The sequence below is a fragment of the Spathaspora passalidarum genome (assembly GCF_000223485.1).
Source record: "Spathaspora passalidarum NRRL Y-27907 unplaced genomic scaffold SPAPAscaffold_2, whole genome shotgun sequence".
Taxonomy (NCBI): domain Eukaryota; kingdom Fungi; phylum Ascomycota; class Pichiomycetes; order Serinales; family Debaryomycetaceae; genus Spathaspora; species Spathaspora passalidarum.
In genome coordinates this window covers 443,689-457,979 of record NW_006767426.1, presented here as the reverse complement: position 1 = coordinate 457,979, position 14,291 = coordinate 443,689, and the positions used below count along the sequence as shown (strand labels likewise).

General features: G+C 37.8%; 9 protein-coding genes across 9 annotated transcripts; 4 read left to right on the top strand and 5 right to left on the bottom strand. All coding sequences in view use genetic code 12, as the record gives it.

The window, feature by feature from the left end:
* Positions 1 to 860: 860 nt before the first annotated feature.
* SPAPADRAFT_148043 (uncharacterized protein) lies at positions 861 to 3,055 on the top strand (the record flags this gene model as incomplete). Its single annotated transcript, XM_007373391.1, has 1 exon — positions 861 to 3,055. The coding sequence occupies one exon, from the start codon at positions 861 to 863 to the stop codon at positions 1,545 to 1,547; it is 687 nt and encodes a 228-aa protein (XP_007373453.1).
* GSH2 (glutathione synthase) lies at positions 1,541 to 3,010 on the bottom strand (the record flags this gene model as incomplete). The annotated part of the gene is made up of 1 exon (XM_007373392.1): positions 1,541 to 3,010. One exon carries the CDS (start codon positions 3,008 to 3,010, stop codon positions 1,541 to 1,543), a length of 1,470 nt encoding a protein of 489 aa, XP_007373454.1.
* An 879-nt stretch (positions 3,056 to 3,934) lies between the features above and the next one.
* RPP2A (ribosomal protein P2 alpha) lies at positions 3,935 to 6,044 on the top strand (the record flags this gene model as incomplete). The annotated part of the gene is made up of 2 exons (XM_007373389.1): positions 3,935 to 4,000; positions 4,312 to 6,044. Coding segments are annotated over 2 exons (327 nt in total).
* SPAPADRAFT_59237 (uncharacterized protein) lies at positions 3,979 to 6,008 on the bottom strand (the record flags this gene model as incomplete). Its single annotated transcript, XM_007373390.1, has 2 exons — positions 3,979 to 4,000; positions 4,312 to 6,008. The coding sequence occupies one exon, from the start codon at positions 5,996 to 5,998 to the stop codon at positions 4,769 to 4,771; it is 1,230 nt and encodes a 409-aa protein (XP_007373452.1).
* Positions 6,045 to 6,520: 476 nt separating the features above from the next.
* On the bottom strand, positions 6,521 to 7,980 carry CYS3 (cystathionine gamma-lyase; the record flags this gene model as incomplete). The annotated part of the gene is made up of 1 exon (XM_007373388.1): positions 6,521 to 7,980. The coding sequence occupies one exon, from the start codon at positions 7,804 to 7,806 to the stop codon at positions 6,610 to 6,612; it is 1,197 nt and encodes a 398-aa protein (XP_007373450.1).
* Positions 7,981 to 8,365: 385 nt separating this feature from the next.
* On the bottom strand, positions 8,366 to 9,459 carry SPAPADRAFT_59235 (uncharacterized protein; the record flags this gene model as incomplete). The annotated part of the gene is made up of 1 exon (XM_007373387.1): positions 8,366 to 9,459. The coding sequence occupies one exon, from the start codon at positions 9,422 to 9,424 to the stop codon at positions 8,798 to 8,800; it is 627 nt and encodes a 208-aa protein (XP_007373449.1).
* A 151-nt stretch (positions 9,460 to 9,610) lies between these two features.
* Positions 9,611 to 10,983, bottom strand: ATS1 (Ats1p; the record flags this gene model as incomplete). The annotated part of the gene is made up of 1 exon (XM_007373386.1): positions 9,611 to 10,983. The coding sequence occupies one exon, from the start codon at positions 10,976 to 10,978 to the stop codon at positions 9,947 to 9,949; it is 1,032 nt and encodes a 343-aa protein (XP_007373448.1).
* A 1,206-nt stretch (positions 10,984 to 12,189) lies between these two features.
* Positions 12,190 to 12,567, top strand: SPAPADRAFT_48968 (uncharacterized protein; the record flags this gene model as incomplete). The annotated part of the gene is made up of 1 exon (XM_007373385.1): positions 12,190 to 12,567. The coding sequence occupies one exon, from the start codon at positions 12,190 to 12,192 to the stop codon at positions 12,565 to 12,567; it is 378 nt and encodes a 125-aa protein (XP_007373447.1).
* A 158-nt stretch (positions 12,568 to 12,725) lies between these two features.
* SPAPADRAFT_148020 (uncharacterized protein) lies at positions 12,726 to 14,200 on the top strand (the record flags this gene model as incomplete). Its single annotated transcript, XM_007373384.1, has 1 exon — positions 12,726 to 14,200. The coding sequence occupies one exon, from the start codon at positions 12,937 to 12,939 to the stop codon at positions 14,080 to 14,082; it is 1,146 nt and encodes a 381-aa protein (XP_007373446.1).
* Positions 14,201 to 14,291: the final 91 nt, after the last annotated feature.

The window sequence follows — 14,291 nt, the reverse complement described above, 5'->3', positions numbered from 1 at the left end:
AATAAAAAAAAAAAGAATGGACGAGTCCGGAGTCGAACCGGAGACCTTTCGCATGCTAAGCGAACGCGCTACCAACTACGCCACACGCCCTAGAAGAAAACTGGTCCCTAGCAGGATCGAACTGCTGATCTTGGCGTTATTAGCACCACGCCTTAACCAACTGGGCCAAGGGACCTGTTTTTTTGAAAAAACTTTTCATATTTTTCTCGACTGAAATATTATTTTTTTCTTATCAGGACAAGAAAACATGTCTTGATGGGATAATACCTTTCTGTGAAAGTTATTAAAACCTACCAAAACTTAGTTTAATGAAATACTTAACTACTGTTTTGACTATCAAACAGAAACCAAGTTGTTATAGTCGTCAATTTCTGTTTCACAGTTAGCCCTAATTTTGTATGAATTTAGTTAAAAGATATGCAGATATAGTACAAGATTTGGAGTAATACATAAGATCTATCCAAAATACCTAGTGATTTCAACTTTAGCATACTATATACCTTATTTATTAGATATCGCAAAAGAATATCCAATGTTTGTTCCCAAATTTGCTCTCCAATTCTTAACCTTCTCTGAAATCTTGTATTTGGTATTGATTTAACTGGTACATTTTTTTTTCTTTTTTTTTGCAACAACTTTTCTTCCTTTTACTAACCGCCACAAGGACACTCCTTCCACTAATGTACACTCTGATATTTCTGCTTCCAGGGGATATACTTCTGTCAGGGACATATGTATATGCCCTTTGGGTAAGTTCAACGTCGTTTCCCAATTCAATTGATTGATTTCTAACACTTTCAATTCAGGGCCTTTCCTACTTCGTTATTAATCCTCCAATTTGGCCATACTATCTAACAATAATGATACCTCAACTTGGATTAACCCTAGTCATTTATTCATGTCTGTTTATTGTACTTTTCCCCATAGAGGCGCCAATATATACACTATTAATGGGTCCATTTGGCATAGTTGCCGCCTGGTACTCTATCCTCCTGCAAGCAGGGGCACTTTCCCTTTTGATTGTCAACCTTTTCCTTATGCCCCATATCCAAAGAGTTGCCTATGATGCTGTTTTAAGTAGAGAATTTGCTGATGATGTAGTATTAATGGCTAAGATTAGACGTGCTGGTAACGTACCTTTATACATTAGAGTTGTAAGGTACGTGTTGATGCTACCTGATCTTTCTTCACTACCCAATACAATTGCCAAAGCAGTTGCAATATTCATTCTTAATTTCATTCCAGTTATTGGCCCAGTCTTCACTATTGTAATACAATCAGGTTCAAGAGGCTTACAAGGGCATCAAAGATACTTCCAATTGAAAGGATATACAAGAAGACAAAAAGATGATATTTTTCGAGCTCATAGAGCTGAATACATGGGGTTTGGAATTGCGGCATTGATATTAGAACTAATTCCTGTAATTAATCTATTTCTTGTATTTACGAATACGATAGGTGCTGCATTATGGGCCGTTGACATTGAAAGGAAAACCAAAGCAAGAGAAACTTCTGCTGAAGAATGTTGCATTGATCCACTTCAATAAAGATAAATATTGTCAACGCATCCAAATCCAGCAGCTACTCCTCCTTCATTGCTAGTGCTAAATTTAGATCTTAATAACCAACCAGCATTTTTGTTTGTTAATATGTCCCCAGTTGATTCATTGAATAAAATTGTCCCAAATATACCTAATTCAGAAATAATATTTTCATGGAAGATTTCTCCATTTCTAATAATCTTGTTCTTATAGTTAGGAGGGTTTATAATTTCCATTAAAATATATGCTCCCCATTCGCTTTTATCAAGGCTGGTTAAAAAGCCGGGAATGTTTTCCTTGTAAATGTTATTACCACCTCCTTCTCGTTGGGGCTTCAATACAAATCTTTCCGGATGTTCAAATGCCAACTTTTGTGCAAGTTTCCCCTCCTCACTATCGTCCAATGGATAAATGGCAACAAAAGTAGACAATATTTTCTCAATATCTTGAGTGGATGAATTTGGTAATAACTTAGAAACAATTTCTTTCTTGGTTAATATCTGTTGAATTTTTTTGGCACCCGATAATTGGGTTAATACCGAAGGACATTTAACTGCCATGGATTTCTCCAACAATAATCTTGCGGACCAAGTCTTGTCTGGATTGATATCATAGTCACTTGGTGCATAACCTGATCTATAGTAAACCACAGATACTTCATCCAAAGTTGATTTAATGTACAATTTGTCTGATTTGATGACCACCTTTTCACCCACATCTTCCAAAGTAAGTCTGTGCGATTTAATCCCATGGTTTTTAAGTAATGCATATTCAATATGTCTTTGGTCAAAACAGTTTCTTTCCCCTGGTTGGACAATAAACAATACGATCGTCTTTGAATCTTGTTTTTTGTCATTGTAATGGAAATCAGCATCTGCCAATCCGTGGGCCAATTCTTCAATTGAGTTTGAAATGGGGATTTCTTTGTCTTCATAATACTTGGAACTATGCGCTTGGTCATACGCACCACTGCTATTCAAGTAATTGTGCAATTCACCAATCTTCGTAGACAATCCCCCAAACGAAACACTCACAGTATTGAATTCAATTTGTTTAATCTCGTTGCTGTCACTATGAACCATATAATCTGATCTAAATAACCCTAAACTCAAGGGTTGGACCAATTGTCCATGTTTGTCGAGCAGCTGTTGATAAACTTCAAATAACTTACCTGTGAAATCGGCGTCATACTTGGATAATTCCTTCAATATATCAACTAACCATGTCTTTTCTTTTGTCACCACATTTATGTATAACTCATTGTACAATTTTTGTATTTCTTGAGCGGTTGTAAAACTTGATTTAGGCAAGGGAGTAGGGAATAAAGTGATGGGGGAGTTGTTAGCACTGAAGTTGTTGAAATTTGGGGGATACATGACTAACCCATTACCAAGACACCATTGTAAAAGAGACTCAGTCAATTCGACTTCATTCTCAGGCGATAATTCAGGGAATGGCTTAGGGGACATGGCTTTTAGAGGGGTGCGAAGGGAGATTAACGAGTGATACCGGCTGGTGTTGACGATGATGCATTAATAATCATGATAATGTTTGACTTCGCAGAACAATATAAATTATGTGCAGGAAACCCGCCTCCACAGTTTTCCAGATATGGTAATATCCCGAGTCATCATTAAATCGTAAGCTATATATTCCTTTACAAGAGACACGCAGCTAGTAGGGAAGCCAAATCATAATACTTCCAGGAATGTGATAAAATTATCTCAGTAGACTGGTCAGTCTTCCATCACTCCATACGGTCGATTGCGCGATATCGGGAAATAGCTGCGCACAAAACCGCCAAGATTTGCCAAAGATGGAACCCTTTCGTATTGCAACCACTGGATAGAATACATGATAAACAAATAATAAAATATAAACTACAGACATAGTTAAGTGATTTATTAACGCGGAAGTAGATTCAATGAAGGCTTCTTACTGAATGATTGAACAACAAGGCCTCGTAAAAGAGACAGCAAGATCTCAGATATACAGTTAATAATTCAAACAATCCAATGTTTTACTTAAGAACTTATACCTTGAACATCCCCGGATTACAGTGAGTGTTGGCTAAAGTGTCTTATACTGGCATATGGGGGAGTATAGATGCTAAATTCTCTATCGAACAAAACATGAGTGTACAGGTGCTGGTAGGCACATTGCACTATATTAGAATCTTCAAACGTTTTCCTTGAGTAAGCATCTCATATAAATCTTTCTAAGGCGTACCTCCCCATTTAAGAAGAATGATATATGGTGCAGCTATAGGTTGCAAGAAAATTCAATCACGTGCAAAAAACATCTCCAGGGTGAAAGCCCTAATAGCGGATTAGTCGCACACTACCTTCGATTGGAAAAAAATTTGTATGATGGTACTCGCGGTGGTGAAAAATGATATATCAAATCTTAACCATTAACAACAGGTTACCTATCTTGTCATAGTAATTAATATTTAACAAGTATGTGAAGAAACAGAGGATATGGATGGGGAAATACGGTTCCTAGAGTGAATATAAATAGAAGATTTAAGAAACAGACCAAGGAAGGTCTGGATAATGTCATACTAGTATACCTTGTCAACTGAATATTCACTATGAAAAGTCTACATTAAACAACCACCACCACATTAGTTTTAGAAGTTAATGAGAATGATCAAACAACATCCAACAACATAATGGCTGATAATGTAATAACATTGTAAAACTTTATGAGCATAAACGTCCCCCCTCCATTCAATTATGAAATGATCTTTATACTAACATATCTCTAGTGAAATACTTAGCTGCTTACTTATTATTGGTTAACGCCGGTAACGCCACCCCATCTGCTCAAGACATCAAGAACGTCTTAGCTGCCGCTGACATTGAAGTCGAAGAAGACAAGGTTGAAAAGTTAATCGCCGAAGTTGAAGGTAAGAACGTTGAAGAATTAATTGCTCAAGGTAACGAAAAGTTATCCTCTGTTCCAACTGGTGCTCCAGCTGCTGCTGCTGGTGGTGCTTCCGCTGGTGCCGCTACTGAAGCCGCTGAAGAAGCTGCTCCAGAAGAAGCTGCTGAAGAATCCGACGATGACATGGGTTTCGGTTTATTCGATTAAACAAATTGAAAAGAAAATTCATATTCATTCCATATTGTCATGTATTTTTAAAGCACATTTAATGATTTTTGTATAACCAAAAATATACGGGGTCTACATTCAGATGTTTATCACTATTATTGTAAAATTAACTATAATTCATCGGCAAAAGCCTTTCTTAATCCCATAGGGTTGCCAAACACTTCGTGTCTAGCAATTAACATTTCTCTATCAAAGTCCTTCTCATGTTGAGAATAGTCGTCTCTTTTGGTGTTTTCCTTGCGTAATTCCACTTCTTGAGCTAACCAGCTTATGAAATCCTTGGATGGCTGAAGTGAAGGAGTTTCTTTATGTAACTCTACTAATTTTGTAAAGTAAGTTTTCATTTGGTCGGCAATGACTTTGTTTTCAATCAATGACTTTTGAATAAACAGCGAGAATTGTTGTTCTGGTACTTGCTCTTCTCGCTTAGTTTCTGTAGTATCATGTAATTGCAAATCTTCCAAGATGTTAGCTGCTCGTATTCTTGATTCTGGTCCCAAACTTGGAAAGATATCGACAATATCGTCTAATCCGTAACTATGATCAAATGTGAAATACTGTTTGGCAAAAGACGAATCTTGAGCCAATGCTTGAATAATACCAAGAACTCGTTTTTGGATAACATCCTTTGAATCGTGTAATTGTTTAAATAGATCACGGATATAAACATCGTCTACATCATCCAACAAGTTTCTAATTGCCTCGGGATTATTTCTCAATGAAGCACCGATTATTCTATAAATTTGATCAGTGACGTCTGTGTCTTGATATGCAGTAGCAACTTTGATTAAATTCTTCGTGGTAGGGCCATCTCTGGTTATCCTTACTCCAAACTCAATATCATGACTTAAATCTTCAAGGGTATCCAATGCAAGCTTAAACCTTTCAACATCTTTGCCAACGTCAAACTGTCCTGCTTCTTCCATAGCAGCATCAAAATTGTTCAAATCGTGAACATTGACTTTGGAACGGCCACTTGATTTATGTTTTCTTATAGCCTCTTGTATCAACTGTTCTTGCTTAGATGGTGGAACCTCTTCTTCAGACTCAACAACAACCACTCCTGCTTGTTGTTCTTTACTTTCCGAGTTCTCGTTAGGATCCATTAGTTTTGCTTCTCGTTGTAAAGTGTCTATGTTCAATCGTACGTGTAATCCAGGGGGTATATCTTGTCCGGGTTTAATAGTTTGCCACTCCCAGCTAGGTTGAAAAATTCGGGGATAACAGTCTAGGGGGTCGTTTGGATTTTGACAGATAAGACTTTGTCTATTATTAAGTGCTGCTGCTGTGGTGCTTGCTGTAAGATAAAGTGCAAGTGATAAGAGCCAAGTTGATTTCATGTTTTGTTTACTGAGAAAAACAAAAAAGAACCTTATAGAAGGGTTTAATTAAGGTTTTATAATTAACCCCATAGTTGCGGGAGTCCGTTTTTTTTGAAACCGGACACGTCAGATGGTCGTGCACAAATGTTCAAAAATATAAAGATAATAAACTACACAACTAACTAAATGGAACCTACAACAGACTGAAATATAGTTCCAGGCAGCTCGTTATAAGTCTGTAGTAGTATATATGCAAGAAGTGTTTAATGTAATATAATTGCGTTGGTTGGGGGAAAACTTCATTTTGCATTCGTACACATACATTTGCATCAACTAGATATGAATCACATATTGACCAACAGCAAAAACTCTTGCCTTGCATACAATTATAAAGAGACCTTATGCTACTTATATAGTCTCAATGAAAGCTCTAGCCGTATGAATACATCTATAGTCCCAAGGAAATCTACGAATGTGGCTTTACATTATGATCCTGCATATGCGCGATCTGACGAAAAAAAAAAAACAAAAAATGGTTGCAAATTAAAAATGCTCTATTGATTAAATAATTAACTATAAAATCATGCCCGACTAATAATACATACAACTTTCTACAATAACATCACCGTTTAAGCAGAAACTTTTTCCAAGGCTTGTTCAATGTCCTTCAACAAGTCTTCGGTATCTTCAATACCAACGGAAACTCTAACCAAGTCATCATAAACACCGTTAGCTTCTCTTTCTTCCTTTGGAATACCACCGTGGGTCATAACGGCTGGAACTTCAATCAAGGATTCGATACCACCCAAAGATTCAGCCAAGGTGAACAACTTAGTGGCAGAAGTGAAGAGAGCAGCACCCTTGGCACCACCTTGGATTCTGAAGGAAATCATACCACCACCTAAACCGTTTCTGTGTTGACGTAAAACAACATCGTGGTTCTTGTGGGACTTCAATCCTGGGTAGTTAACCTTTAAAACAGCTGGGTGTTGAACCAAGTATTCAGCAATCTTTTGAGCAGAAGCAGAAGCTTGGCCAACTCTCAAGTGCAAAGTCTTTAACCCTCTGTGAGCTAACCAAGAGTCAAATGGAGATGGAATGGAACCAATGGCATTTTGCAAGAATCTGAACTTTTCATGCAAGTCAGCGTTGTTGGTGGCTAAAACACCCATGACAACATCAGAGTGACCGTTAATGTACTTGGTAACGGAGTGGACAACAACATCAGCACCGTGACTCAATGGGTTGGAAACGTATGGAGAAAGGAAGGTGTTGTCAACAACCAATAAAACCTTGTTACCGGTCTTGGCTTCGTGTTCCTTCAAGATTTCAGCAACCTTGGCGATATCAGTAACTTGCAAAGTTGGGTTAGATGGAGTTTCCAACCAAACCAACTTGGTGTTTTCCTTCAATGCACCACTCAAGTCTTCAACCAAGTTACCAACAAACTCAGCTTGAACACCGTGGGTGTCACCAACCTTGGTGAAGTATCTATAAGTACCACCGTAAACATCACCACCAGAGATGATGTGGGAACCGACTGGCAAGGATTGAATGACAAGGGCAGTGGTGGCAGAACCAGAAGATAAAGCAATTGCGTACTTGGCGTTTTCTAAAGCAGCAACAGCAATTTCAAAGTTGTCTCTGTTTGGGTTGGCAGATCTGGAATATTCGTAAATACCCAATGGCTTAGCAGGTTCAGATTGACCAAAAGTGGTGGAAAGGGAAATTGGTTCAATGACAGCACCGGTGGTTGGGTCTAATGGAGCACCAGAATGTACAGCCTTGGTACCGAAGGAGTATTGAGCTTCAGATTCAATGGTCATTATTGTTATGTGTAAAAATTAAGTGAATTGAAAATAAGATAAAAGTTGAATGATATCTGTGATGAAAAATCGAAACTTGGTATGGACGTATAGAGTAAAAGGTTGGACTTTTATACTATGCAAGAAATTTAAACCGGAGTTAGTAAGCTGGTATCGCTTGTGTGATTTGATATGTTAAACGAGAAAACAGAAATAAATCTGTTGCTGCTGGATTTGTAAGCATATTTATAATTTTAACACTTCACTAAGCAAACGGGTAGGGCAAAAAAAAGAAAAAAAAATATTTTCGCTAACTATGGCGCTGCTTGGCTCTGTTTAGGGCATTGGATGCGATGGAATGTTTTTTTGTGCCACTTGTAACGAATGGTGTGGGTTTCGCCTTACAATAGACAAATTTCACGTGACACAAAAGCAAATCGGGAACTGAAAAAAGAAATTTCGGTTACTGACGCCACAGCACGTGATCCAAGGAGATACATATCCGAGATCACCTGGCTAACTAGTGTAACAAACTGTGGAGCTCGGGGGTGATGGCAACAAGAAACTATGGCACTTCTCCGTGTGATCCTACGTCATGCCATTCAAACCCCCCCGATCCCCCTCGTCATATGGTCATCACTTTTGCCAAGTGGTGCAACAATAAGGACACACATTTCTTTTTGAACTATTGCGTTTGCCGTCCTGGAAGAAAGGCACAAAAAAAGCATCACACATGTCTCATCTGCAGATGTGCTAATGATGGTCCTTTTTCCGAGATCACTTTGTTCCATATCTGTCTCATATCAATTGGATCAGTGGAAAAAAAAATTATGGCAGCCAACAAATCTTGCAGCTGATCCCTCCCTAAACTATCTGGTTACGTTACGTTCCTGCGCGTAAGATCAGCCAATGCTATGCACGAGCCAAACTTTATCTCTGTATGTTTCGGGGTTTAAACCAGTTGTAATTACAATATGTATTCAGTTGCTAACCAAACTAATATTCTAATTGTCTACTCTTGCAATTCTTCCAAAAAATTTGGATTATTTTGCAATTTCATTTTAAATTTATCCCACCAATTGTCAAATGCTTTTATAGGTACCTTACCTGATGTGTCTACAAAACTACCCAAAAAGTTATATGCATGCCCTACAATCTTATTGGCCAATTGCGCTGTATCGTTTGGAGCACGAGGGACAGGTTTGGGTGCAACAACCAAAGCAGAAGTTTGACTGACTTTTGCCTGCTCAATCAATTGACTAGCGAGCTCACTAGGCTCAATTGATATTCCAATGTTTATTGTAGTAGTATCAGCCGAATCAACCGGTCCTTCTCCCATATCCATGTCTATTTCATCAGATTGATTGTTGACTTTGGTAGCATTGTTGTTCAATTTATAGATAGCAGAAGGTTTATTGGGGCCAATGCCTCCAAGTAATTTATATTCTTGACTATTGGGCAATTGGAAATATACCAATGCTGTATAATTTGTATCTGTGAATGAGGAATTTGGGAGTAGGAATATTGTAATATACGAGACGTTGGATGCATTGGGTATGGTAATCACATACTTTGTATTCTCAACCTGTTGGGCCATTTGAATGGGTCTGCCCGAACATACAGCCCCAAATAAACTCATTGTGTGTATTGACTGTCCAATATTGGCATACACCTGACATTTGCTACAAGGGTGTGTTTTTAAATGCGGGTTTACCTGATTTTAAAAAAGGGTCTGCTTACCCGGACGTCGTAGCGAGAAGATGAGAATTTTTTTTTGCCTTGAATATTCTAGAAAATCTATACGCTTCTTTTTTTTTATCTAAGCAACCAAAAGCTCAATAAAATGTATATGAACATGGTATTAGAAACAAGGGAATTGTTTCATTATCTTGTGTAATATATCATCATGGATGAGAAAGGAAGTTGATCAGTGAATGTTTTCAGATATGCCCAAGAAACTTCTTTTTCTCTGTTTACAGGGAAGTCGAGCAGGGTCATCTGGTTGCAATGCAACAATAAATGTACTGATTATGGTTCTATCGTCCTATATTAACTACGTCGAACATATTTTCCATCTTTGAGCAAGAAATTTTGGTGTCTATTTGCATCATATTTAACGCATTAGATGAATATGGGAAAGATACTTCGTGACATTTCCTTTTTAATCGATTTCTATTACAACCCAACTAGTAGCACACCCTGTACCTACAAGAACTACTTTGTGTGATCCACTGTATAGTACATTCAAGTAATCAAACGTAACATCGTCTGCTGGCCGTTTGGTTTGGACTCCACAATTTCCATGTTCTCCCCAACCCCAAGTATAAACAACATTATTAGCTAGTATTAATCCATGTTCGCTTCCCAAACTCATCCTTTCAGCTGGAACGGAATCATCACTTGGGAAAAGCTGACCGTGACTATTGTTTCCAAATGAGTTGATTGTCCTGTCTTTGAACAAGTGAATGGATGACCACATAGTACCCACTTCGGAACCTGGAACCTCTGGCAATGAATCAAGTATGAGTTTGCCAAATTTCAACAACTTATTCTTTGTTTGAATAATTGTAAATTCTCTTCCTAGACAAAAATCAACGATTTCACAATTCTCTAATCCTTCAAACTGTAATTTAGTAGGTGTATACAATACTTTGACATTGCCCACAGTGCCCAATTGACCTTTTCTACAACTACCCCAACCCCATAGTTCATCATTACATTGCAAGATAGTATGGTTCATACATGACTTGACCTTAATTATATGTTTACCAGATACTGCAAATAGTTCAGTCAAATGAGTTTCTGTGACCAGAGTTCCCAATCCCAATTCACCTTTTAAACCCTTTCCACAAACAAATACTTGATTATTGCTATTTATTAGAATGGAATATTCCCAACCACAGGCAGCATCTAACCATTGGCCGGGGACCTTCTGGAATATTCCACTTTTGATCTGTTCAGTATATCCACATTGTCCGTACGTATTATCCCCCGAGGAATACAAGTCCCCATTCTCAAAGAGAATCATAGTATGATTTCCTCCACATACTATTTTCTTTGGCTTATATGCAATTTGACCAGAAGTCTCTCCTTCAAAAAGAGCAGGAACGAGCGAATTCTGGTCTATATCATTTTCTTCACCAATTCCTAATTGGCAGCTTCCATTGGAACCACAGGATAGTATTTGAAACATCGATAATATGAATTAGCATGGGGTTAATTTGTTATTTTTTTTTTTGGTCTGGGAGATGTTTATTTTCGAGATTTTGGGATATCTGCGCAATAAAGAATTTTGCAACTTGGAACATTATCAGATGCCTCCCATATATCACAGTAGCTTTTAGCCTTGACATAGGAAATTACATGGAAAAATGAAACAATTAGATCAATTGAAACAACCATGGATGATGAGCTGATGAGTACCACAATGGCAGCCAATTGTGTGAAGCCAACAACGGCAGCCTTAACTGACACCAACACTGTTACTGTTACCAGTCGAGTTAGCAGTCTTGCGCCATAGAAACTTGAGACCTGCCCTGTACAGATAGTTACGTTAAGGGCATTCATCATACATACTACTGTAAATGATAATGGAGGAGATCAGACTTATGAAACCGTTACCAGCAAAGCTTTTGCTTACGTGACTACTACCCAAGGCGAGGGAAAATTAGATGATAATATTGGTGATAGTGAAAAGTATATTTTCAACAATCACCAGATTGAACTAAATGAGGACAGTACACACCATCTAATTGTATAAAACCTCAAGAAATGAATCAGGTCATACGTCCTTAAGTTTGGTTTTAATTCTATTGATTTGTATTCTCCTTCGACTAACTATTTTTAGATTTGAAAATCCCATATTAACTCTTATATCATTATAGGCCAAGGTCCACTTCTTAGGGCTAGACACATACAATAAAGGTGGATAACAATTCTTGTCTACATAATCAATCTTGTTTGTTTCCTGGAGACAATACTTAATTTATGTAGAAATCTCGCCCTGAAATTTTCTCCACAAAAAAGTGTTGCAAATCCAGCCCATAACATCAACAAAGGTTCTATGTCTTCTAAAGTGTCCCATTTCAATATAACAAAGTATTCTGTTTATAAAGAGAACCTGACTTGGTTTCACTTTCCTCAGAGAAGTGATCTTTCAATCAATTTTCTTGTGGACAGTAAACAGCCAGATGAGATTATGGTGACAATTATGTGGAGAGGCACTTCTTTAGTAAGTAATACAAATGAAAAACATTACCAGAACTCCAAATCTAACATAAGAAGGACAAATTCAAGTTGTTCCAGACTCATAAATGTTTTACATCAATTTTCTCCAAGTCACCATGTATTGGAGTTAAACAATGTGATGCATACGGACGGATCATTAAGCGATTTCAAATTAGTATGGAGAGCGATGCTGAGTTTCAAACATGTTGTCTGAAATTGAATGATGAGTTTGGATTTGGAACAGGAAATATCAGAGTTCAAGATATTGGCTCTACACAACCGAGTCAAGTTGTATCTAGTTATCCTGCCCCTGTTGAATTTACATATCCTGCCCCTGTTGAATTTACATATCCTGCAATATCTACAGCTTTGCCTACAAATATCTATCATCCCTTCATTGCTCCTCAGGTTCAAACACCAAACCTCCCACTTCAGGAGCTTACTGATTTGAAGAAGCTTACAAACAGCGAGTTAAGAGCAATGATAAGAGAATCTTTACAAAATCCTTATTTTCTTGATCTTGTGACTCGATTAGATAAGATTATTGAGGATTAGCTTCTGTCACTTCTTCTCAGATTGGCATAAAATCAAACAACCAGCAAGGAGGGTCAAATCGGATGCTTTCTTTTTATGCCACAGTTTTATTTGAATGATTTAGTGTACAGATTAGAGAATGCCTTACAACCTACGGATCAAATTGTGGCTCGCTAAGCTAAAAAAAATTTCTTATCCAACATCCAAAAGAAATGCGAAATTTTGCAATCACACAAACGTGGAGAAACTGTGGCTCGCATACCTAAAATATTCGTTAGCTATTCTATACAATGGTGCATATCGGCCCACTTCACCGATACGGACATACTATAAATAGCAGAAGCAGTACTTGCTTCTTCGAAGTTTATGCCTGAAACCTAACATAGCAAAATGGCTCCTGTTGCTGTTGATAAATACGACGCTTCTCAATTCCAAACTGCCCATAATAGCAAAACCAAGAATGGGGCATTCACCGTGAGTGAAAAGAACCAACATTTATCAAAGTATCCAGAATATTTACCAACGTGGAATCCTTCTCAGAAATTCCCTCCGTATAAATTTCAAAAGTATTACGATCAAGGATTGCTTGCTGATTCCAAATTGTCTAATTTGTTCCCAAAAGATGGCGATTATCAAGTCAAGAAATTAACTCCCAGATTTGGGTCTGAAGTGAGTGGGATCCAATTATCCGAATTGACAAATGAAGCCAAAAACGACCTTGCTAGATTTGTAGCCGAGAGAGGGGTTGTTGCATTTAGGAATCAAGATTTCAATTCGAAAGGACCGGAATTTGCCATCAAGTTTGCGGAATATTTTGGTCCATTACACATTCATCCAACATCAGGATCTCCTGAAGGGTTCCCACAAATGCATATAACTTTTAGAGGGGCAACACAAGAAGAAATTGAAACTCCATTCAGATCAAGTACAAACAGTATTTCGTGGCATTCCGACTGTTCTTATTCCCTTAATGGTCTTCAACTTACACTTTTTTCATGCCTTCAATTACCTGAGTCTGGAGGTGATACTTTATTTGCCAACTGTGTGGAGGCATACAAGAGATTAAGTCCTGCCATGCAAGAGAGATTAGAAGGTTTACATGTTCTTCATTCTCTGATTGAACAAGCTGAAGCTAATAAGAGAGCCGGTGGGATTACCAGAAGGGAACCCGAGGCCAACATCCATCCTCTCATTAGACAAAACCCAGTAACCAAGGAAAAGTCATTGTACTTGAACAAGGAATTTGGCCGGAAAATCGTGGAACTAAAACACGAAGAATCAGATTACTTGTTAAATTTCTTGTATGATCATGTTGAAAAAGCTCATGATCTCCAAGTGAGAATTCAATGGAGTGAAAATACCGTTGTATTATGGAATAATGCCACCACGGTTCATACCCCATGTGTAGATTTTAGCGAGCCGGTTATCAGACATGCGTATAGAATTAGTGTTATGGGAGAACGTCCTGTGTCTGACGTGAAGTATCTTAACGATGAGACATACTTGCTGGATAAGTATGAATTGCTAGGTTTATAAAAAGAAAATTTCAGTATCTCTGTTATTGTGTATGCCCTTATTGTAGTTACAAGAGACTTTCTATTGCTTCCTTTCAAGTATGATGTATAACATTGTTGGCTAGGCTTGTGTGATACGCGTCTTGAAACTCTCATTGTGTGCGGGATCAAATGTCCGCGCAGAAAAAGAATTTCCAACAGCCATCTCATATCACTTGATAATAAAGCATA